Source organism: Rhinolophus sinicus, chromosome 15, assembly GCF_057876585.1.
Source record: "Rhinolophus sinicus isolate RSI-liver-muscle chromosome 15, RSI-T2T, whole genome shotgun sequence".
In the NCBI taxonomy this organism is placed as follows: Eukaryota; Metazoa; Chordata; class Mammalia; order Chiroptera; family Rhinolophidae; genus Rhinolophus; species Rhinolophus sinicus.
Window position 1 is genome coordinate 72283297 of NC_142515.1, and position 22247 is coordinate 72305543.

General features: G+C 57.8%; 2 protein-coding genes and 1 long non-coding RNA gene across 7 annotated transcripts; all 3 read left to right on the forward strand.

The window, feature by feature from the left end:
• The first annotated feature begins 21 nt into the window (after positions 1 to 21).
• LOC141572654 (uncharacterized) lies at positions 22 to 2161 on the forward strand. Its single transcript, XR_012497966.2, has 2 exons — positions 22 to 1197; positions 2040 to 2161. It is a non-coding gene; the product is annotated as an uncharacterized LOC141572654 (long non-coding RNA).
• A 3268-nt stretch (positions 2162 to 5429) lies between these two features.
• MADCAM1 (mucosal vascular addressin cell adhesion molecule 1) lies at positions 5430 to 9978 on the forward strand. 4 transcript variants are annotated; one of them, XM_088792172.1, is made up of 5 exons: positions 5430 to 5585; positions 6084 to 6356; positions 6831 to 7124; positions 8572 to 8940; positions 9637 to 9978. In XM_088792172.1, the coding sequence occupies exons 2-5, from the start codon at positions 6143 to 6145 to the stop codon at positions 9777 to 9779; spliced, it is 1020 nt and encodes a 339-aa protein (XP_088648298.1). In that variant the 5' UTR covers positions 5430 to 5585; positions 6084 to 6142; the 3' UTR covers positions 9780 to 9978. The 4 variants fall into 4 exon arrangements, with proteins under 4 accessions (XP_088648298.1, XP_074193454.1, XP_019571602.1 ...); XM_074337353.2 differs by lacking the exon at positions 5430 to 5585 and adding an exon at positions 5701 to 5906 and having other exon boundaries at positions 8572 to 8920; XM_019716043.3 differs by lacking the exon at positions 5430 to 5585 and adding an exon at positions 5751 to 5906 and having other exon boundaries at positions 6801 to 7124; positions 8572 to 8920.
• Positions 9979 to 10502: 524 nt separating this feature from the next.
• Positions 10503 to 19400, forward strand: TPGS1 (tubulin polyglutamylase complex subunit 1). Of its 2 annotated transcripts, XM_074337355.2 has the most exons (4): positions 11246 to 11378; positions 14280 to 14468; positions 15717 to 15924; positions 18594 to 19400. In XM_074337355.2, exons 2-4 carry the CDS (start codon positions 14450 to 14452, stop codon positions 19129 to 19131), a joined length of 765 nt encoding a protein of 254 aa, XP_074193456.1. In that variant the 5' UTR covers positions 11246 to 11378; positions 14280 to 14449; the 3' UTR covers positions 19132 to 19400. The 2 variants fall into 2 exon arrangements, with proteins under 2 accessions (XP_019571604.2, XP_074193456.1); XM_019716045.2 differs by lacking the exons at positions 14280 to 14468; positions 15717 to 15924 and having other exon boundaries at positions 10503 to 11378.
• The last annotated feature ends 2847 nt before the right edge of the window (positions 19401 to 22247 follow it).

The following is a 22247-nucleotide window of genomic DNA, read 5'->3' on the forward strand; positions in this document are numbered from 1 at the left end:
CCGTTCAACACTTACAGGCACACAGCTGCCTGCTTATTATGCTTAGTGTTATGGCCTCTGGTTCTCTGCCCCCATTAAAATGTAAGCTTCTTGGGGCAGGGGTCTACCAACCTTGCTCTCTGCTATCACCCTGGCACCTGAAACAATGCTGGGCATCTAGTAGGCACTCAAATATTTGTTGAGTTGATGAGTGACTCTCATCTCTAGCAACTGCTCAGACTCTGACATCAGGGCCCTAGTGACAAAACCACCCCTCACTACCCCCTGGTCTCTAGCACCCTTAAGCCAGTCCCCAGAAACATCCTCCCACCCTTAGATCAAATAGTCCAGTTCCCTAGCACCTTGACTCTAGGCCAGGCAGTAAGACCCTGGCAGCCTTGGCAACATGACTCCATCCAAACAACACGGCCCTTGTCATCCTGATCCCAGACCCACTCGAGATGACCTAGCAGCTCCTGGTGTCACGATCCAAATCCGGAGGGTGACAGACCAGAAACACTATGGCCTCGTTCCTTTGTGCTTTCACTCAGAACCTATTTATTGAGCGCCTACTGCCGTGTGGATTGGAAGATGCAGGAACATTCTGGCTCTCTCGAGGCTTCCCAGTGACCTGTCCCTGTCCCTGGTCCTAGACAATGCAATGCGACCAGAGAACTAGGGGACGGGGAGTTGGTTTAAAGAAGCACGACGTCCTTGTCATTCACACTAATATAAGAGGGAGGCACCCGGTACGCGCAGCTCCTCACGCCCGTTCCCCGAACTGCAGAGTCAGGTCCCTCAGGGATGTGACGATCCGACAGGAGAGTCAAGGGCTCGGGGCTAGAGAAGCCCTGAGGTGCGCATGGCCTTGCTGAAAACGCAGCCCCGAGCCCGAAACCTCCCCCCCCGGGGCCCGCGGCATGCTGGGAGTGGTAGTCCGGCAGAGGCGGGGGGGGGGGGGGGGTCAGGGGGCTGCCGGGATTTGTGGGCGGAGTCGGTGCATGCGCAGTGACCCGCCCAGTCCCGGCGTTGGTGACGTCAGCGAGAGTCGCGGCTGGAACCCGACTGTCCCCTCGGCGTTGGGCTGCAGGATGTGGGCGCCCCACAGGATCAAGCCGAGCTGGGTGTGGCGGCCGGGGCACCTTGACCAGCGAGAAGAAGCGGATGAACCGCAGCGTCCTGCTGGCCTAGAAGATCGTCCCCAAGGATGGCGGTGCTGTGAGTACCCGAGTGCCAGCCTGACCTCGGACCCTCAATGTCAGCCACATGCTGACCATGAGCATCAGCCCGATCTGGGACCCTGCCCCTGATCGCGAGCTGGACCCTGACCCAGAGCGCACGACCGGTTTGGAACCCCCCCGCCCCGCACGATCGGGGCACCCACGGCCCATCTGGACCAGCTGGGACTCCCAGTCTCAGAAGCTGAACCCTGGCTCCATTCCCTACACACGACCCTCAAACCCAGCCTGGTCCACCCAGGCGCCTAACCAGACAGCCAGGCACAGCCCTGCAACCCCCGTTTCCCTACCCTCCCTGCAGAGCCACCTTGATGGGCTCTGAGATCGGCCCCACCTCATCATCTCGACCCTGCCCAAGCGCCTTGGCCCCACTCATGTCGCAGGTGCAGACCTTGCGCCTGAAAGAAGCTCTTTGGGCAGAGAACTTCCCTGAGGGGGTGTGGTCTGGTCGCTGACCATGACCCCCGTCCCTCTGCTACAGTCAGGCACACCTGATTCTTCTAAGCCCTCTGCCAGTGTTCTGTCCCACCCAGGGTTTCCCAACCTCTGGCAGTCCCAGCACTGCTGGCATTGGGGCTTGATGTCTCTGGGCACTGTGGGGTGTTGACCCTGGTCCCCACCCACTTGATGCTAGAAGCACCCCCAGTCATGACCACCCCAGAAGTCCCTAGATGCCATCCAGCAGAGAGACAGAATCACTCCCAAGTGAGAACCACTGTCCCAATCCCCTAAAACAACAGGTGTTCCCAGGTGTCAGCCTGGGATGAGGGGGAGAGGGGAGCTTGCCACTGTACCAAAGAGTATTTCCGTTCTGTGCTCCAGATGGAGCCCCCACCTGCCAGAAGTGGAAGTCGGGCTGAACAGCTCACTTAAATTCTCCAGCAGCCACATGGAAAGACAAAAAGAATGGATGGCATACATAAAATAAAATGAGTTTTATAAAATGTAAAATGTACTTTATTTAACCAGTGTTGACCTTGAGAAGAATACCTGCCAGGAAGGACTCCTTGTGGTTAACTGGGCCCAGATTCATAACCAGAGTCAAGCAGCCGTTGTTTACAGGGGCCTCTCACCCAAGCTGCATGTTTGCTGTTAGAGAAAATCCACAGACTGGGCTGCCAACCTCCTGCACTGTGCTCCTGCAGGGTGAGTCAACCCTTACAAGAGAGCTCCTAGGATGGAAACTCGACCAATAGGACTTAGACTTTCCTTGTCCAACCAGAACTGTGCAGCTATATCTTTATTAATACCTTTACTGACCAAGCAAAGGGGTTTCATTCCAACCAGTCAGAAAAGTGACCTTTTGGACCAATCAAACTGTGAGGATTCGGAGTCCTCATTTGCATTGAAATGAACTGGAGTTGCAGCCAGCACTGTATACCAGCCAGCTTGGCATCTGTCTTGGTGGAGGGCACTTTCACTTTCCATTGAGGATGATGTTCCATCCCCTGAAGTTTTCCAATAACTGAATTGAGTATCTGTTTTAAAATTGAAGTTTAAAAATTACATTTCAGGTGGTCACTACCCGAGAGTGATTGGTGGCTGTGACCTGGCCTGTCTGGTGTAACATCCCCGACTGAGTCCTCCTGTGGTTGCACCCAGGCTTGAAAACTGCATACAGCAGGCCCAATGCTAGCTCTGGTACTCACCCGCAAAGTCTTCTGAACTATTTGAATGAATTGTCACCACCCAGTCTCCACCATGAGCCATTGTCCTGCCCCCTCGCTCCACCCACTCTGAGCTCTTAGAACTCCTCTTATCCCCCAGCACAGCCAACTGGCCCTGCAGCCCAGCACCCACAAGAAGCTCAGCGGTGGGTCCCTGAGCTGACCCCCAGGGAGCTGCTGCTGAAGGACAGCATAGCCCGAGAGAGCCACAGGGTCTGAGGTCAGGAGTGAGGCTTCTGGGGGCCCCTGCCCCACCACTGGATAGTGGAGGCAGCTCCCCCAAATCTGCTCTCCCCAAAATGTGCCTCCCTGCCCTGGGGGCAGGTGAGGGGGTTGGGCACCCTCAAGGCCCCCTACCCTCATGTGTCCAGCTCTCTCGGGGTTGCCATCCTGAGCCCCCGACTCCAGCTTCGGGGCCTTCCATCTAGTCATCTGAACCCAGACCTCACTGCTCAAAGCCTCCACTCCCCTTGTCACTCCTAATGACCTAAATCTTAGGCCTGCAGACAGCACCTCAAGCCAGGCAACATGCAGACCCTGGCCCTGACAGCCCTGGGATGGCCACCTGCCATCACCTATTTCACCAAACTTGGATTCAGCTTCACAGACAGTCATCAAGCAACATTGTCTTCACGGGCATTCTCTGTTGGTTATTCGGGGTCCTGGCCCCCCAGCTTGGTGTGCTGGATGTCACCCCTCCTGCTATGCTCCCTCAGCCTAGCTCAGCCTTGTGATTTTAGGTGCCAGCAGGGGATCAAAGGCCTGATGGACTGGAACTGCCCTTCCCACTCTAGAGCCTTCTGCGTGGTTATTAAACAATGACACACAGCCTCCCTTTGTCCCTGAGACCCACCGAAGCAGGGAATGACTCTGAGGGGCAGGGTCTGGGGTCCTCCAGAGCCAGAGCTGGGTAGGGGAACCTAAAGGTGGTCTTGAATGACAGCCCATCCTGAAAAAAGAGCCACGATGCCCCCAACTGATCAGTGGTACAAATGAGGGGAGCTTGCCCAGCCCAGATGGGAAGGGTGTCCGTGGAGGGAGCAAGCATCTCCTGGGGCTCCCTCTCCTGGACACCCTCCTTGGCCCAAGTCCCCTGCAGAGCACCACTGCTGTCAATGGGAAGATGGACCCGGAGGCCAGGATGTCGAGTCTTGAAGTGGGGGCTGGGACCTCTAGTCTTCCGGCCTAGGCTGCTGAGGACTTCCTCCCGGGTGGGGACAATGCCGGGAAGGGGGATAGAGGGCGGGCTGTGCCGGAAACCCAGTGTTGGGGGGGGGCAGGTAGAGCATGGACCTCAGCTGCCTACCTGGGGGCTCCCATGGGCTCAGTCTCCCAGGGAAGAGGCCACATGTCCCAGGTGCAGGTGGGAAATCAGCTCAGGCCCGTCCCCCGCCCCGAGTGCTAGCCTTAGGCTCCCAAGGGACCCCTGCCCCTCCCGCTCTTCTCCCCCTTCCCTCTGTCTTCCTCTCCCTCTCCCTCTCTGTCTCTCTCCAGCCCTTCTCTCCCACCCCCCCATGCTCCACCTCTGCCCAGAACTTTGTTCATATATTCAGCCCACCTGCACTCAGAGAGGCTGTCACTGACCCCCCACCCCTCACCTCAAATCATGGGCTGCTTCTTACAGTGTTGTGTGGATGTGAAGGCTCACTCATCACACACAGGTAGAGCTCAGATCTTGGAGCATGGAATGGGCGGCAGGGCGGGGAGGCAGGGCCCAGAGAGCTGGGTCACGCCTTGCAACGGGCCTCAGCTACGTGGGCAGCAGGAAGCAGGGTCATGGGCTGGGAAGAGGCCTATTCAGCAGGCCCGCTGCCCCCCACCCGGGTTAAGGGCCCAGCTTCCCGAGGAGGGCCCACACCTCCGGCCTGGGGAGGCCTGGGGAGGCTGAAATGTGGAGTCCACCTTCCTGTGTGGCCTTTCCCGGCACCGTGGAGGGGAGGGTGGGGCCAAGGAAGACAGACTAAGTTCACACTCCTGGACCCTGGCCTTGCTAGGTCTCACCCTCTTCTGCTCCCACCCCTTCGAGCCTCAGTTTCCCCACTCTGCTCCCAGCCCCTCCTCTTGGGTTTTATCAGGGATGTTAGAAACCCCATTGCCTGGCTGCTCAAGGCAAGGACCACAGCCTGAGGTTGACCGGGGGCAGACCAGGACGCCTCCCTTCTTTTCCTCCTGTGTGCCTGCTGCAAAGGAGTCCAGGGGGGTCACAGCAGACAAGATCGCCCCAGTACCAGGGGCGTTGTTCCTTCAGCTACACGACCCCTTAAGGCTGCAAGGAAAGTGCACGGGGAGAAAGTAAAATAGAGGAGGAGGCGGTGGGACGTGGTTGGGGAGGACTCTGAGGAGGCAACGTTTGGGCAGAGACTGAGTACGGTGAAGGCACAAGCCGTGCAAAGGCCCTGAGGCTGTCCGATCCCCAGGGCTCCGCCAGTGAGGAGTTGGGTTTTTTCCTTTGCGCCACAGGCAGTCTTGGGGGTGTCGGTGCACTCAGAGGAGTGCTTCTAAAATCGGCGGGGGAGGGCACACCGGGAACTCAGGGCTCTCCATCGCCCCCGCGCGGCCACGTGGGGAAGTGAAGGCCGACCTGCGGCCCACCGAGCGCGCGCGGGCGGCGCCAACCCTGGGCCTTGTTCCGACGTCTATTCACTGGACCTCGACCGTCACCCCTCTCCGGCCCTATCTTCCGATCTTTCCGTCTGCGAAAGTGAGAGCTGGAATTGGTCCATACCTTCCCGCGACCTCGGCTCCGGCCCTCCATCTCTGGTCCCCAGTCCCTGCCTCTCTGTCGCCTCCAGGGTCGGGGGTCAGAGCGGGGAAACTCCCTCGGGAAACCCCCGGGGAGCAGCTGGAGCGGGAGGGGAGTGGGGGACGGGGAAACAGGGTCGTGAGGCGGCAGGAAGTACCAGGGGCACCACTATTTAAGCCGCCTCCTTTGAGGTCAGGGAACAGAGCAGGGGATCCGGCATGGAGAGGGGCCTCTTCCTAGTGCTTCCCCTCTTCCTGGGGTTCCTCCAGCAAGGCCGCGGTGAGCAGGGCAGGGACTCCGCGAGGGCAGGGGGCTCGGAAGAGGGCGGACGTGGATGAACTCGGCGAGCCAGGTGGGAGGTTCAAGGGAGGTGATGGGGAATCCTGTAGAGGGTGGCCTTTGGGGGCCGGGTTGGGGAGGGGGCGGGGCGGGACTGAGAGCACTGTCTGCCCGCAGGTGGGCCTCTGGAGGTGGAGCCCCGCGAGCGCGTGGTGGTGGTAGCAGTGGGCGGGTCGATGCAGCTCACCTGCCGCATGGACTGCGCGGGCCCCAGGGCTGCCTCGGTGCAGTGGCGGGGCCTGGACACCAGCCTAGGCGCCGTGCAGTCGGGCGCTGGCAGCAGCGTTCTTTCCGTGCGCAACGCCTCGCTGTCCACGGCGGGGACCCGCGTGTGCGTGGGCTCCTGCGGGAACCTCACTTTCCAGCAGACCGTGAAGCTCCTGGTGTTTGGTGAGACCCCGTCCCTCCTCCCCTCGCTGCCTTTGCACACTCAGGACCCAACCAGCAGCCCTGCTTTGTCTCTGTCCCTATGCCACCACTTCCTGAGAGCCTTCCTGGATTGCCCATCTCACCCTCGCTCAAAGCCTGCGTCGAAGCTCCTGAGTTGCTTTGCAATTCGTTCCGACCTCCTGGCATCACCCCTGCCGGTCTCCCAGCCTTCACTCCCTCATCCCCAATCCTCCCCTAAACCTCCCATGCCCGAGCCCCTGCCCTTTCTGCTCAGGACTCCTCTCCAGCACCTTATATTCTATATTCTAGCCACACTGGGTCTCCCTGTCCCTGTGCACCAGCAGTCCCCACTTCCCCCGCCCTCTCCGCCCCCGTCCCTCCTCCTCAGGGCCCAGTCCTGACCCTCTGGGCTCAGCCCACCCCCCTCTAACCCTCCTCACACAGCCTTCCCAGACCAGCTGACTGTCTCCCCAGTGGCCCTGGTGGCAGGGTTGGACCAGGAGGTGGCCTGCACAGCCCACAATGTCACACCTGCCGACCCTGATGCCCTCTCTTTGTCCTTGCTCCTGGGGGACCGGGAACTGGAGGGGGTGCAGGCCCTGGGCCGGGATGAAGAGGAGGAGCCCCAGGAGGGCGAGGACATGCTGTTTAGAGTGACAGAGCGCTGGCTGCTGCCCCCACTGGGGACACCTGCCCCATCTGCCCTCCACTGCCAGGCGACCATGAGGTTGCCAGGCTTGCAGCTGAGCCATCGCCAGCCCATTCCAGGTGAGTCTGTGGGGTCCTGGCCAGCCTGCTTCTTAGTGTCCCCCAGGAAGTGAGCGAAGTCACGCCACTCAGGTCCTATGAGCCTTGGTAAGAGGTGTCTAGCGGCTCTTCTGGAATCCTGGTTCTGCCCCTCACCTGCTGGGTCTGGACAGTCACAGTACCATCTTTAGTCTGTCCCCTGGTGGAAGCCAGCGTGATGCTTCTCACTCATTTATTCATTCATTCAACAGATTTACTGAGCACTTACTTTGTGCCAGGCCCCATGAGCTCCCATTCCTGCTCTGCCCTCCGCCCTGGTCCCCCGCTCTCACCCTCGCCCCCAGTCTGTCCTCCCCACAGCAGCCACCAGAGGGCCCTTGTGAACGTCTGAATAAGGTCCTGCCTGTTTTCCCTGGTCTGTCCTCCCGGCAGCAGCCACTGGAGGGCGCCTGTGAGCACCAGAGTCAGGTCCTGTTCCTGCTCTGCCCACCACCCTTCAGGGCCGCCACCTCCCTCGGGGTAAAAGCCCAAGTCCTCCCCGCCATTCACAAGGCCCTGCCTGACCTGCCCTGCCCCTGCCCTCACCTCCTCCGTCTCTCCCACTTGCCCATTCTGCTCCAGCCACACAGGTACAGACCGGCCCAGGGGCCTTAGCATGAGCTGTGCTCCCTATTGGGAATACTTTCCCCAGATCTGTATTTCCATGGCTCCCCCACTCACCTGCCTCAGGTCACCTTTCCAATGAGGCTCCCCCTAATCTCCCCCTCCCCCTCACACTTGTGTATACACACACACTCGCGCCCTTCTCTTTCCCTAGTGAATGTTTCTTGACACCTTTTATCAACATCTGACATCCTATATGTTATCTTTTTTTCCCCCCATTATCTGTCTCCCCTGCTTTTGGCTTCACCGAGATAAGAATGTGTCTGTGCCATTCATGGCTATGTGCCCAGTGGCTAAAACAGTGCCGGGAGCATAGTGGGTGTTCAATATGTACATGCTGAATGAATAACTGTTCCCATGGTGCCCAGCACATAGCAGCTGCACAATAAATATTTGCTGGGTGATGAATGACTGAAAACATTTGCTATGGGGCCTGGCACACAGTAGGTGCTCGGTTTGTGTTGGATGCGCCCTCCCCTCTCTCCATCTCCCAGTTCCATAATAAAACCCACTATGCTTACTGACCCTATGTTCTGAGAGCACGTGAACCTGGGAAGAGGGCTGTCACTCCATTTACAGGAAAGTGAGACATGGCGATTCAGAAGCCCCCTCAGGGTTGGGGGGCTGCAATGGACTCCAACCCCACTCCTACCTACTGGGACACACAGCGATTTGCCCAAATGGCCTAGGGTGGAGCTCAGAGCAGTTCTGGTCCAACCCTGTGAGCACTGTGGTCCCGATGGAGAGACAGGCAGTAGCAGGGACCTGGGGCAGCAGGGAGAAAAACAGATGCCCTCTTTTCCAGTTCTGCACCTGACCTCCCGGGAGCCCCCTGTCATGACCTCCCTGGAGGCTACCCTGGATCAAGGCTCCACCCACAGCCCACCGAGTCCTGGCAAGCCTGGGAACAGCTCCACCGGACCCTGCCTCCCTGAGATCCACCGGTCACCAGTGCCAGGCGGGCTGGAGCTGCTGTGTGAAGCGGCTTGTGGCCCTGGTGTAGCTGTGCGCTGGACGCAGGCTCCCGGTGATCTGGAGGCCTATGAGAGGCGGGAGGCCGGGGCCCAGGCTTGGCTGAGTGTGCTATGGGCTGCATGCAACCCTGAGGGCTGGTTCCAGTGTCGCCTGGACCCAGGGGGCCAGATGGCCAGTCTGTACGTGGTCCCGGAAATCTGTGAGTTTGGGAGGCTGGGAAGGGTGCTGGGGGAGCCTGAGAGGGAAGGAAACCCTGAGTCAAGACCTTAGACAAGGAGGTGCCCTGTCCAGCCTCTGTTTCTCCAACCATCCAGGGGCTTCCCCAACACTGTAAGATTACAGTTCCCTGGCATGGCGATGACTGTAAATTCCAGGGACCATGTAGATTCCACAGCAGTTTGTAAACTCTGATCTTTATAGACTACAACAGCCTGTGGAATGAAAAATAGAATATAGCCATTTAAATCATTTCAAATTGTGTAGTAGCCACACTCAAGAGAAAAAAGTAAAAATAAATTAGATAGTTCATTGAACGCAATATATCTCAAATATCATCATTTCAACATGCAATCTGTAAAAAGGTATGAACGAGACACTTTACATTCTTGCAATGTGTGTTGACCTCTCCAGCCACATTTCAAGCACATGTCGAGTGACCACCATACTGGACAGCCCACTTGTAATGATAAGGTCCTACGTGCATTTCAAAAGACTCACTCCAAAGTCCTTTGGATACTCCAAAGGTTTTGTACATTTAAAAAGACATTCTAAGTTGTTAAGTCCTGTGTAAAATTTTGGGGAACTCAGTAAATTTGGACGCCCCTAGTAGGATCTGCTGGGCTTTTCCTCACAACCTGCAAAGAGGTGTTCAGGTTCCTGATGCTTCTCTCTCCAGGCTTCCCCCTAACATCCGAAGCCCTGTGGACAGGCAGCTTGGTGCTGGGGCTGCTCTTCCTGGTGTTTCTCACCTACCGCCTATGGAAATGCTGCTGGGCCCGCCAGCTCCTTGGGTCCTCTGCTCCGCCTGGACCAAATTGAGGGGGATGGGCAGTGGCCCCTCTTGAAGTGGCCTGCCTTTCCTTCCAATCAGTTGTGCCTGAAGGACATTTGCAGGGTTCTGGACAGCATGAAGCCTGACCACGGGCCCTTCATCATCCTGATGGTCAGCATATCCAGGCTCCCGAGCTGGCTGGGGGGAGCCACCCCCAACTGGAGAATAAAGAGCCATCTGCTCTGATCTCAGTGCTTGCTGTAGTGGTACCGGGACTCTGAGACCCTCTGCCCTGGGCGACTCCCAGAGAGCTAGAATGGACATTTACCCCAGCCCCACTGGGCCAGGGTCGGGGGGGGGGGGGGGGGGGGGGGGGGGGGGGATGTGCACTCTGCCTGGGGCGGAAGAAGCCAAATGCTGTGCCTTTCCCTGGGTGCGGGGATGCCACAGCTTCAAGAATAAGCGGGTGTCCTCAAAAGAAGTGGAGGACGTATTTGGTAGGACAGTGTGAACGGACACAGAAGAGCAGTGGCCTATTAAGGGAGAGACGAGACAGGGACTGGAAATGAGATCAGCAGATGCCAGGGACTTGAGCCTGCGGGCACTGAGTAGCTCTGGGCGAGTTGAGAGCGCTAGAAGATGCGGTGTGAGAAAGACCTCTCCGGTGGTGATGAAAGGTAACTGCCTGGGACCGTGAACTGCAGACTGTGGGTAGTCCACTCATTCCTAGAACGTGTACAGGGGACTAGGGACGGTGGGCGCCCAAGACCCCTGACGCAGCCTATTGGGTGGCTGGAGGGGGGGGGGAGTGTCCCCACAAAGAGAGCTATACACTCAGACCAAGATTGGGTTAGGTTGAGGGCCAAGCTGGGCTCAAAGACGAAAATCAGAGGGGTTGGTGGCGGTGCTCAGTTCTTGAATCCAGGTGGATCCACCTGACGCGCGCCCCGGCTTCTCTGGTAACCGAGGAAACTGGTTGTTAGGGGACCATGCTAAGGGAGGACTCGCCCACTAAGAAGATGGCAGCAATCCGGCTTCATGCAAGAAACCAAGCCTCTTCTTGGGAGCCATCTTGGAGTCTGGCAAAGTTCGGTTCCGGACGTAAGCCAAGAAAACCAACAAGGATAGGTAGAGGAAAACGGAAGCAGAGCACCAATTAAAACCTAGAGAAAAGAGTGGCAGGCACTAGTTACTTCCCAATCTCCAGCGTGATCCAGCGTTCTCTGCCCTTAACCAAGACGGCTGCCCAGAAGCGCCAGCGCACTGTGGAACATGGCGGCGCTTCTGGTCCCGTCGCCCTCAGTGAAGATGGCGGCAGTGGAGAAGCGGCGGCCGGTGCTGACCCCTGCGGCCAGTTTCACCGACAGCACCCGGCCGTCGGTGTCCAGGGCGGTAGCATCGACCGAGAGCGAGGAGGACTTCCTGCGGCAGGTCGGCGTGACGGACATGCTGCGTGCGGCCTTGCTGAAGGTGCTGGAGGCGCGGCCCGAGGAGCCGATCTCCTTCTTGGCGCACTACTTCGAGAACATGGGCCTGCGCTCGCCTGCAAACGGCGGCGCCGGGGAGCCCCCAGGCCAACTCCTACTGCAGCAACAGCGCCTGGGCCGCGCGCTATGGCACCTTCGCCTGGCTCACCACTCCCAGAGGTGCGGGACTGGGCAGGGCCTGGGCGGGTAGGGGCCGCGGCCAGACTTCAACTCCCAGCGTGCTATACGGGGCTCCTCGCCCCTGGCGCCGGCACTGGAGCGCGGGGCATGCTGGGAATTGTAATTCGCAGTGCCTCCCTGGCGCTGGAAGGACCCGGATCGCAATGGGCTGGGGGTTCCTAGCGTAGCCTGGAGGTGGCCAGCGTGCTGTGCGCTGGCGTGGATAGTTCCTGTTGGCTCCGTCTTTTACGACGCCTTTTTGCAGGACTGAATTTCCCCTTGCAGTCCACCCAACTTTTAAAATCATGAAGCCCAGAAATGACTTCACCATGGAGCGCCAGTCCTCTGACACAGGTTCCTCCTCGATGCCTCGTTTTGAGCGTCGTAGCATCCCCGTCCATTCAGCCAGAAAATGAGTATTTACAGGGCTAGGCCGTAGAGACAGAGAGCAACCCAGTCACCCAAGGCCCCTGTCTTAGAGGGAGGCTCTTGGCATGCATTAGGGGTGTCCGGGAAGAGCTTTGCATGACACACAGGGAAAGGTGTTGCAGGCAGGAGACCAAAGGTGCACCGGCCTGCAGGTTGTACAGGTGCAGTACAGGATCCACAGTCTTCCCGTGGCTGAAGCGTGGTGGGGTGCGGGGAATGGCACCTGCCTACTCCCCACATGTCCCCCCTTTCCCAGAGTTCTGAGCCCTTGGAAGGCAGTTGAGAAATGTGTTGGATCCATGGTCTGCATCAGGTGGATTGGGGAGAAGCAGCACCAACCAGACGAAGTCACTTAGTAGATGTGGGTGGGCTGGGTTTTGGCTGCGGGAGGGGGGGGGCAGAAATAGTGCCTGAAGCAAGTATGCATGTGGGGGGTAATTTGATAAGGGGGAGCTCACAGAGAACCCCAGGAAGGGGGAGGAAGCCAAGTAAGGGAGCGTTTCAGCCTGATTCCTAGGGTATTTACAGGTGCTTTGGGGCAGACTCCCCAAGAGAGTCAGGTGCAGGCCACAAGAAGGAAAGCGGAGATGCTGGAGCAGGAGCTTGGCCATGAGAGAGGGTGTGGAGGACGGGCATCTGAGCAGGGCATCCACATTTCCAACACGGGGCAAAGGGAGTGTGGGGTGTCTGGGGCCGTCCCCGAGATGGGCACCTGGGAAGAGGAGCAGGTTGGTAGGACACACAGGCTTGGGACATTCTGTGAAGTTGAGCTGATGGGTTTTCTGGGCCAGGGTGGAAGAGGTGTGCACAGGACAGTGCCAGGTGTCCATGGGGCCATCCACTGAGATGGGTGGTCACTGGTTTGGGGAAATTTCCCAGAGGTGCTTGGGGATGTTTAAGTCAGGGGGCTGGGACAACCAGCATGAAAGTGGACAGGAGGGTCTTCAACTGAGATATGCAACTGGGCAGGAGGTTCTCAACTGGGAGGGGTTGTGAAGACCTCTAAAGAGCTGAGAAGAGCCCAGGACCCAATTCTGAGGAGCCCCAGCATGGAAGAACCCACAAAACTGATTTGAAGGAGGGAACCAGAAGAGGGTGGCATCTCAGGACATCTCCCAGCGAGGAAAAGTAGTCAGTGGCAGAGCCACACGTACAGTTGTTCAGGTCAAGCACTGCACAAGCCACTCATACCATAGACATCACAGATGAGGATGTTTATATGAAGGCTTTTTGCAGAGTTTTTTCCTAATTCACACAAAGGTACCTCGTGGGCTGGCAGCAGCCCTGTGTCCAGTAGCCTAGGAGGTGAGGGTTGAATAACTTGGATTTAGGGTCAACAGGAAACTTGGTTTCCTGTGGCTGCTGTAACAATCAGAAACTTAGTGGTTTAAAACAACAGAAATGTTCTGGAAGGCACAAGTCTGAAATTTAGGTGTCACAGGGCTGTGCTCCCTCCATGGGTTCTAGGGGAGGGTCCTCCCTGCCTGTCCCAACTCCTGGTCTAGCTGGCAGTCCTTGGTGTCCCTGGACTTGTGGAAGCATACTCTAGCCTCTGGTATCACACCGCTGTCGCCTCTGTGTCTCTGTTCTCTCTTTTCTAAGGATACTGTCATTGAACTTAGAGCCACTTCATCGTATTTCCAGATCCTGAACTAATTACATCTCAAAGACCTTTATTTCCAAATAAGGTCAGACTCATGGGTTCCAGATGGACATGCATTTTGTAGGGACACTAGTCACTACTGCAGGGACGTTGGGGCCATTGCTGGAGGCAGTTGGGAGCAGCAGGAGTACAGAGGGAGAGCAGTGAGCAGGGGGACAGCAGGTCCTGGCAGCACCTAGGCTACCTGGCCCCCCAGGAACGGAGCCACAGTCAGGAGCCCCTCACCCATGCCCAGTGGGTCAGGAGCAGAAAAAGCCTGCCCAGGTGTGGGAGACAGGTGCTCCGAGGCCCAGCAGCTTTGCCCCGACGCTGAGGGGTGGGCCGGGCTGTCCTGGGGCTGTTCTTTTTTCTTTTTTCTTTTTTTTTTAGGGAAGGGGAACAGGACTTTATTGGGGAACAGTATGCACTTTCAGGACTTTTCTCCAAGTCAAGTTGTTGTCCTTTCAATCTTAGTTGTGGAGGGTTCTGTTCAGCTTCAAGTTGTTGTTCTTTCAGTCTTAGTTGTGGAGGGCGCAGCTCAGCTTGCTGTTGCTAGTTGCAGGGGGCGCAGCCCACCATCCCTTGCGGGAGTCGAACCAGCAACCTTGTGGTTGAGAGGACATGCTCCAACCAACTGAGTCATCCGGGAGCTCAGCGGCAGCTCAGCTCAAGGTGCCGTGTTCAATTTTAGTTGCAGGGGGCAGAGCCCACCATCCCTTGCGGGACTCGAGGAATTGAACTGGCAACCTTGTGGTTGAGAGCCCTCCCTCCAACCAACAGCTGAGCCATCCAGGAGGCAGCTCAGCTCAAGGTGCTGTGTTCAATCTTAGTTGCAGGGGGCAGAGCCCACCATCCCTTGCGGGACTCGAGGAATTGAACTGGCAACCTTGTGGTTGAGAGTCCACTGGCTCCTGGGGCTGTTCTTGAGAGCATCATCACCGTGAAAGATCTGGGAAGAAGTCAACCAAACCCCTTGTGCTGGCATCTCAAGACATCAGAAATGCTGGCCTCCAGCACTGGTAACAGCGGCAGCCTTGTCCCATCAGCCCCCCTGCCAGCCTCACAGCCCCAGGAATTGTCTGGGAACTTGCCGAGGGCTGCATGGCCATGAAGGGCAGAGCCAGAGTCAGACCTAGGCAGTGTGGCCCAAAGGCCTCCTCCTAAGCCACAGTGCTATCCCCTGCAGGTTCCTGTGACCCTGGAAGACACGCAAAAGGCACCAGTGGCTTTAGGCCAGTTCTCTGCTCAGATCACCGCTAGAGGGCCGTCCTGGGCGTGGGGGGGGGGGGGAGTATGAGCAGCCTCCCCGGCCCCGACCCCCTTGATGCCAGGAGCACCCCCAGTGTGACAACAACAGATGTCCCCAGGTATTGCCCAGTGTCTCCTGTGGGCAGAATCACCCCCAGTGAGAACCGCTGGTCTAAAGTGAAAACTCTCTTTCTGGAGACATCCCATAAACATTCTTTTTGTGTTTTAACAAATGCTTATATGCTTCACAAACTACTCTGTGTAGGAGCTGATAGGAGGGAACCTTCAGTAAGTACCCAGTCCCACCTCACAGACAGGGCAGCTGAGGCCCAGAGTCCCCTCCCCTCTTCCTGTTTAGCCGCCACGTCAAGAGTAGGCTGCCTACCCCACCACCATTCAGCAGATGGCATGGGCGCACCTCGTGGCCAGGAATCGCTTGGGGAGCTCCCCGGGAGGGGCGGGTATGAGGCAGGTGGTCTAGTCTTTCTCTGGGCTTCTTTCCCAATTCACCGACACGACTGATCTCACTGGGCTGTAATTACCCCTTTGCTGCGTTCCTGCCCCATGAGGCCAGGGATGAGGTAGCCAGCCTCTGGACAGCCCAGCCAAACTGCAGCCATGGCCATGCAATGACAAGCTTGCATGGGGTACAGCCTTAAGCCCTTGGCACAAAATCAGCCCTCCGGTCCTCATGCGGTTGCTAAGGTACAGGGATGGGGACATGAGCACGGGGTGGGGCCACTTGTGCTCAGTGAACACTTGTGAGGGTGGCCAATGAGTGCCCCTGGTGTGTCCACCAGGTTCCTGGGCGAGAGGCTTTGGGCCCAAAGCTGGTTGCACTGGTCAGGGTGAGCTGAGTCCCACTGCAGGAACAGACACCTGAAATCTCAGTGGCTGTAACACAACTCAGCTTTGCCTCTCACACCACGGGGCCCGGGCATGGACTGGGGGGGTGGGGTGCTGGTTGTCTGAGAACGCCATTGAACGCTGACTGTGGGTTGCTCATGCTCATGTTTCAGTGGCTGAAGCAAGTCACAGGTCTCAGCCACAGGGAGGAGAGAGGTGGACAGCACAATGGAGGCCATCTTTCCGGAGCACCCCGGAGACCCTCACCTGGTATCTGTGTGCACTTGCCTCCCACTTCCACCGGGCATCACATACCAGACAGAGAGAGACTTCGGTTCCTGCCTCAGTCCCATGCCCTCGGAACAGCTGCCGTGTGTGGAGGTGCTCAGGCCACCCGGCGGGGACACCCCAGGGTGGGGAGCTGAGGCCTCATGTCCCAACCATCATGTGGTACACCTCCTCTGGCCAACAGCCTGACCTCAACCTCAGGAGAGACCACGGGCACACAGAAACCCCAACATAGTGAATGTTGTTTTAGGCCACAGGATTTGGGGTAACTTGTGCTGTAGCAACGGGTAGCCGACAGGACACTCAACAACGATCAGTTATTCACAGCGGGTCTCCCAGTTCCCTTCTAGTGAAAGGATTTAGGAATACAATCTCCCACCGAGGGTTATGCATTATGCCCTAATCATAGCAGCCAAGCCTGGCCAAGTGGAGGCTGCACCCTCGACACTCCCACGACCCTCACACCCAGAGGTCCCAGCCCACCCAAGGACCCAATGAGCAGGAAGACAGGAGTGTACAGCCAGATAGGCGGGGACTGAGTCCCAGCTAGGACAGAGACCCCAGGCTACTGCCCTCTTGCTTCAGGGCCTTGGTTTCCTCTGTGACGGCTTTGGCCCACACAGCTAACCAGGTCAGCACACCCATCCACAAAAACCACATGCTGGGCAGCAGTCGTGACCTGAGTGGCAAGCGTTTATTGGGCTCCTGCTACACGCTGGCCTGTGTTCACTGGGCTCCCTCTCTGTACTGACTGGCATTCACTGGGCTCCTGCTTCATGCCGGCCAGGGTTTGCTGGGCTCCCACTGCATGCTCACCCATAGAAAGGTAAGGTGACAGGTCCAGGTCACACACGAGATAAGAGTGGAGCTTCAGTGTGAATCTTCCCTAACCATGGAGCTGATCTCCCAGAAAGGACGAATGTGAGGTCTGAGCTCAGCCTCTTCCTCCCTGGGATTCCCTGGCCTGATCATCAGCCCGCCCTAAGCCTCACTACCCATGTGTCACTGTGGAACTAGTAACAGGCCACCAGCCACTTGAGCACTGGGCCTGTTGATCTGATGATGGGAGTGAGACGGGGTCAACTAGCCACCCAGGCTCACCCTCCAGCCAGCACGTTTAACTGCTGTGCTCCCCAACTCTGCTCGTGAAGCTCACAGTCTGGCCAAGGCACACGGCTGGACCTCAGGTTCCTCATGAGGCAAGGAGCTGCCCATCTCACAGCCAACAGTGGGGCTGACCGACTTCTGTAAAGGCTAGGTAGCAAGTACAGGGTGTGATCAAACAATACGGTGAATGTTTAAAATGTGTTACAGAAAAAGACACATTGCCATTAATCCCCCTCACAATACGCCCCCTCACTTCGAACACACTTATCCCATCATTCTTGCCACTTTCTGAACCAGTTCTGGAAGGCCTCTTTTACGTTTTGGTTGTGCTGTCCTGGCTGCTTTGATGTCCTGAATCCTTTTGACTTTGGGGAAGAGCCAGAAGTCGCACGGTGCCAGGTCAGGTGAATAAGGTGGATGAAGACACACCATGATGTTTTTATTGGACAGAAATTGCCATACCAGAAGCGATGTGCGACATGGAGCGTTGTCATGATGGAGGAAGACTTACGGCACACTAAAACACACCTTCTCTCAACTGTGGCTCACACCCGACTGACCGCACCAAACAAGTTGAAACTAAGCTTCGATGCACCGCATCCCGTATTGAAGATCCTGCCTTTCTGTTGGATGGCACTGGGCAGCAGCATTCACCGTATATTTTCATCACAACGGAAAGGCTCTCTGTCACACATTCCTTCTAGTATATGGCAATTTCTGTCAAATAAAAACATTACAGTGTGTCCTCATCCACCTTATTCACTGGATCTGGCACCGTGCAACAAAATAACCATGGAAAGTAAATGTTTTGAATTGATTCAGGACATCGAGGCAGCCATGACAGCACAATTAAAGACACTCACGAAAGAGGACTTCCAGAACTGCTTCAGAAAGTGGCAAGAACAATGGGACAAGTGTGTTCAAAGCCAGGGGGAGTATTTTGAGGGTGATTAATGGCAATATGTCTTTTACTGTAATAAAAATGTTTTATTTAAACATTCACCATATTTGTTGATCACACCTCGTACTGTCAGCTTTGGACTCTGCTGTTGCAGCAAGAAAACTTGCCACAAGCAGTGTGTCAGTGGATTGATGTGATTGTGTGCCAGTAAACTTGTTTACAGAAACAGGCCATGGGCCAGTTTTGACCCACAGCTGTAGTTTGCCAACTCTTGGCAAGTGGGACTGAAGACAAGTGAAATTAGTTAATCCACGTTAAATGGCTAAGCAGTGTGGCCAAGGGTGACCAGCCCATAAATGCAAGCATCATTGTCAGGAGGGCAGTTGGTGTGTCCCATGGGGCAGATGCCCATCAGGTGATTCAGCGGACGTTTGTAGAGAACGTGCTGTAGGCTGTGCAGTTTTAGGCAGTGGGGCAGTACAGTGACAGAAAAATACTGACATGGGATCCCGGGTTCACGATTAGGTGGGAAAGACATGAACTCATAAGGCCCCATATAGGCCCTGTTATGAAGAAAAATAGAGGAGGAAGGAGTTAGGGAGGACCCTACCAGAAAGGTGACTTGGGGGACAGGCATTGGAGGCTGGGCTAGGCCTGGTGTGTTGGAGGAAGAGCGATGGGGACTGGAGACTGCAGGGGCCGAAGGCAGTGCTGGGCGCCGACTGGCTAGCCCAATGCCTCCATCTGTCCACAGGGCAGCCTTCAACAACAACGTGGGCGTGGCCTACGAGTGCCTGAGGGCCAGCGGGCGCAAGAAGAAGCCGGGGCTGGATGGGCGTACCTACAGCGAGCTGCTCAAGCGCATCTGCCGCGATGGGGAGGCGCCTGAGGAGGTGGTGGCGCCTCTGCTGCACAAGATCCAGTGCCGGGACCACGAGGCCGTGCCGCTGGGTGTCTTCCGCGCCGGCATGCTCACCTGTTTCGTGCTGCTGGAGTTCGTGGCGCGGGCGGGTGCCCTCTACCGACTGCTGGAGGACCCGGCCCTGGCTACCGCCGACCGCCGCATGGGCCAGGCGGTGCTGGACACCCTGGAGGGGGCCCTGCAGGCTAGCGACGGTGCTGTGGCGCCTGCTCGATACCTGGAGGCCGGCTCGCGCCTGGGGCCTGACAGCCTGGCGCTGGCCATGGACCGCGCCCTGGTGGCCCGGCGGCCCAGCTCCCCCATGACCCGGGAGGAGTTCCTGGAGAAGGCTGCCGCCCTCTTCATCGCCAAGGTCAAGCCGGTGGGCTGAGCTCTGCTTATGCTTCACCTGCCTCCTCCATCCAGACAGCTGGGGACAATGCGAGGCCTGGCTCAACAGCTCCTGGTGGGACATGTGTCTGGGAGCTTCTGCATGCAGTGGCTGTGGGGAGCCCTCCCCACACCCAGCTTCGGACCAAAATGATGCTCCAGCCCCGTTCAGGGGCAGGCTGAGGGCCCCAGAAAGCGGGCACCCCTCCCTATACACACCCGCAAAGCCTCCATCTCCCCAGCAGTAATAAAGTCTGTGCCTGAGGCCTACTCAGTGTGTGTGCTCCACCCCCCAGCCGGAACCCAGAAGCGTTTCTCCACCTGGCTGCATGCCCACCAGCCCCAGTGGGCCCCACCATCGCAGGGAGACAGCTTTATGGGAGTGGAGGGCACGGAGGCACCTGGTGAGGTGCCCTGGACCCAGGAGGCTCTTCCCCAGGTGTCGTGCGAGGTGTCAGGCGGGATCTCTGGTCCCACTCCCCGCATAAGAATGCAGGACGTGGTGAGACCAAAAAGGAACACCCACAGAGCCATAGGTAGGGGAGTCATACCACTAGTCTCGCTGGCGGCTGGGCAGGAAGCAGGAGCCACACTATCCACAACCTGCCGTCCACTCCTCTCTGCCAACCAACCTCACTTGCTAGCTGCAATCTGCTGTGCTGACTGCGATCTGCTCTTGCAGGCTCAGTCACCATCTTCTTGCTAGCCCCCATTTTTTTCTCTGCTAGCGTAGCCACAGCAGTCATATTAGTGGCCAATGGCTCACTGGTTACAGCTGATGGCCAACTAGTCACAGCTGATGGCCATAGAATCACAGTTGATCGCCATTTACTACCTGAGCCAACACTTTTCCACGTGAGGCCGAGAGCCCGGAAACTGCACTCCTGGCTCTGTCCCCACACCAAGTGTGGGGACAGAGCCCCAGAGAGTAGTTTACAGGCTCTCGGCCTCACGTGGAAAGGTGCTGGCTCGGCTGTGGCTGATTGGCCGTGGGCTGTGGCCGGTTAGCCGATTGGCCGCTGGTATAACTGCTGCGGCTACGGAGGAGAGCCGAGGACTGCTGAGGATTGCCGAAGAGCCGAGGAGAGGAACAGAGTCGAGAGTGGAGGAGAGTCGTCGGTCAGTCAGTTGGCAGAAAGGCGGAAGGCAGGTCGCACGTCCAGTGAACCCAGCCTCCAGTGAGACCGTGCTGGTATGGCTCCCCTACCTATGGCTCCGTGGGTGTTCCTTTTTGGCCTCACCATATCCTGCGTTCTTGTGAGGGGAGCGGGAGCAGAGACCCCGCAGGCCACCCCGCCTGAAAAATGGCGTGGCGAGCAGGCCTCCGCACACGACACCAGGGATGTGGGCCCACATGGCCGGCTGTTCTGGAAGCTGGAGACCGAGTCCCCAGCCCCGCTCTCCGCATGTGCCCCGCCCAAGCAGTTCCTCCCTGGGCCTCAGTTATCTCAGCTGTCCAAGGAAAAGGTTCACTGGGCAGATACTAATGGCAGTGATGTCACATTCAAGGCCTGCAACATCTCATTTGACTCTCACCACAGCCCTATGAAGAGGGTCACTACTTGCATTTGACAGATGGGGTAACACCCCACTCCCCCCACCCCCCCACCCGGAAAATCAAGGTGCAGTGCACAGAAAACCGACAGGGAGAAACTGCAGACATCTGCCACCACAGCAGGCTTCCTGGGAGATGGGGCCCCCTGTGGGTTGGCTGGGGTGGGGCACAAATCTGGTGCTTCCCTTTATACTTCCAGGACTGTCCCCCAGCACTTCCTAGGGATGTGGGGTGTTCGTAGGCAGAGACCTTGGGAAACCTGTTAGAATCCTGATTAATTACTGTTTATTGACAAGCTGCCACATGAAACTGGAACCACCTGGCAAAGTTATAGCGCATTTGACAGATGAGTGGCCCACCCCAGCTCTCCAGAGTGCAGGGCGGAGGGCCTGAGAGACTAAGCCTAGAGCTTTAGGGATGAGAAAGCCAAGGCCCAGTCTCGGGCAGCCATTTGAGCTGTTGCTCTGCCCTGAGCTCTGACTCCTCGCCCTCCCTCCCCAGTTTTCCTTCCCCTAGACAGATTCACCTGCCTGACATTTGGCACAAGGCAAGGGGCCAGGTGTTGGGGCATCTGAGGGAGGTAGTCACCTTGGCCAAACCCAAGGTGTTGCAGCTGTTGGCTGCCCAGGACACCTGCTAGGAAGGCTGCAGGCACAGCGGGAGGGTCAGGGACACAACAGGTCACCCTCACAGGGAGCTGTAACATTCCGGAGGTGGAGGGACGGAGGCCAGCGCACCACACCTAACTCTCCTGACCAAATGACCTAGCAAGGGGTGGGTGGATGTCAAGGCCCAGGTCTCAGTCAGGTTGGAGCTCAGTTGAGTCAGGGTAAAAAACCTTGGTTCAGGGTTAGCTGGGGTCAGGACTCGGGTGGGGTCAAAGGTCAGCCTGAGATTAGGGCGGTCAGGGCTGGGAGGTGGATTTGCCCAGCTGGGTGTCTTATGAGTGGTGATGGCTTCCCCGGTTCGCCTGCGGGACAGCGCCTTGTCCATCTCTTCTGATTCCTTTGTCGAACAGAGTGGTAACTTGAAGGTTCTGTTCAGGCCTCCTCGCCTCCCTCGGGTCCGCACTGCACTCGCGGGGCCTTCGCCCCTGCCCAGAGCTCGGCCCTATCCGCAACCCCTCCGACGGAAAACTGTGGCACCGCGCGCCTAAGACCCCGGGGCGAGGGCCCCAGCGCGTGCTCTCACCTGCCCCCCCCCGCCCCCCCATCGGCTCCGCGTCCTATCTGCTCGCTCCAGAGATTCGGAAAAGGAGTCCACCAGTCCCCCTCAAGGATGGGGAAACAGGCTCGGGGCCGGCAGGTCGCGGAGGCCAAGACTCACCGCACCGCTGGACACCGCCTGCCCGGGCCCAGCTCCCAACTCCCCGGCCCCGCCCCGCGCCGGAGACGTCACAAAAAAGGCCCCAAAAGCCTGGCGGGCCGGGCTGGGGACGCGCAGCCCAACCTTGCCCACCTCTCCGCGGACAGGCGTCGGGGTGCTAGTCGGAGCACGGGCTGCGGCGGCCTCCTAAGGATTCGAAACAGCTAAGGCGCTTGCGCGCTCGGCCCCCTCCCTCC

What these genes read in the sequence shown, in the direction of transcription:
- MADCAM1 (XM_019716043.3), top strand. Translation starts at nt 5,846, where the DNA reads ATGGAGAGGGGCCTCTTCCTAGTGCTTCCCCTCTTCCTGGGGTTCCTC. An exon ending in CCATCGCCAGCCCATTCCAG is followed by an intron (nt 7,125 to 8,571) that starts GTGAGTCTGTGG and finishes CCTCTTTTCCAG; the next exon opens with TTCTGCACCTGACCTCCCGG. An exon ending in GGGGGCCAGATGGCCAGTCT is followed by an intron (nt 8,921 to 9,636) that starts GTACGTGGTCCC and finishes TTCTCTCTCCAG; the next exon opens with GCTTCCCCCTAACATCCGAA.
- TPGS1 (XM_019716045.2), top strand. Translation starts at nt 11,005, where the DNA reads ATGGCGGCGCTTCTGGTCCCGTCGCCCTCAGTGAAGATGGCGGCAGTG. An exon ending in CTGGCTCACCACTCCCAGAG is followed by an intron (nt 11,379 to 18,593) that starts GTGCGGGACTGG and finishes ATCTGTCCACAG; the next exon opens with GGCAGCCTTCAACAACAACG.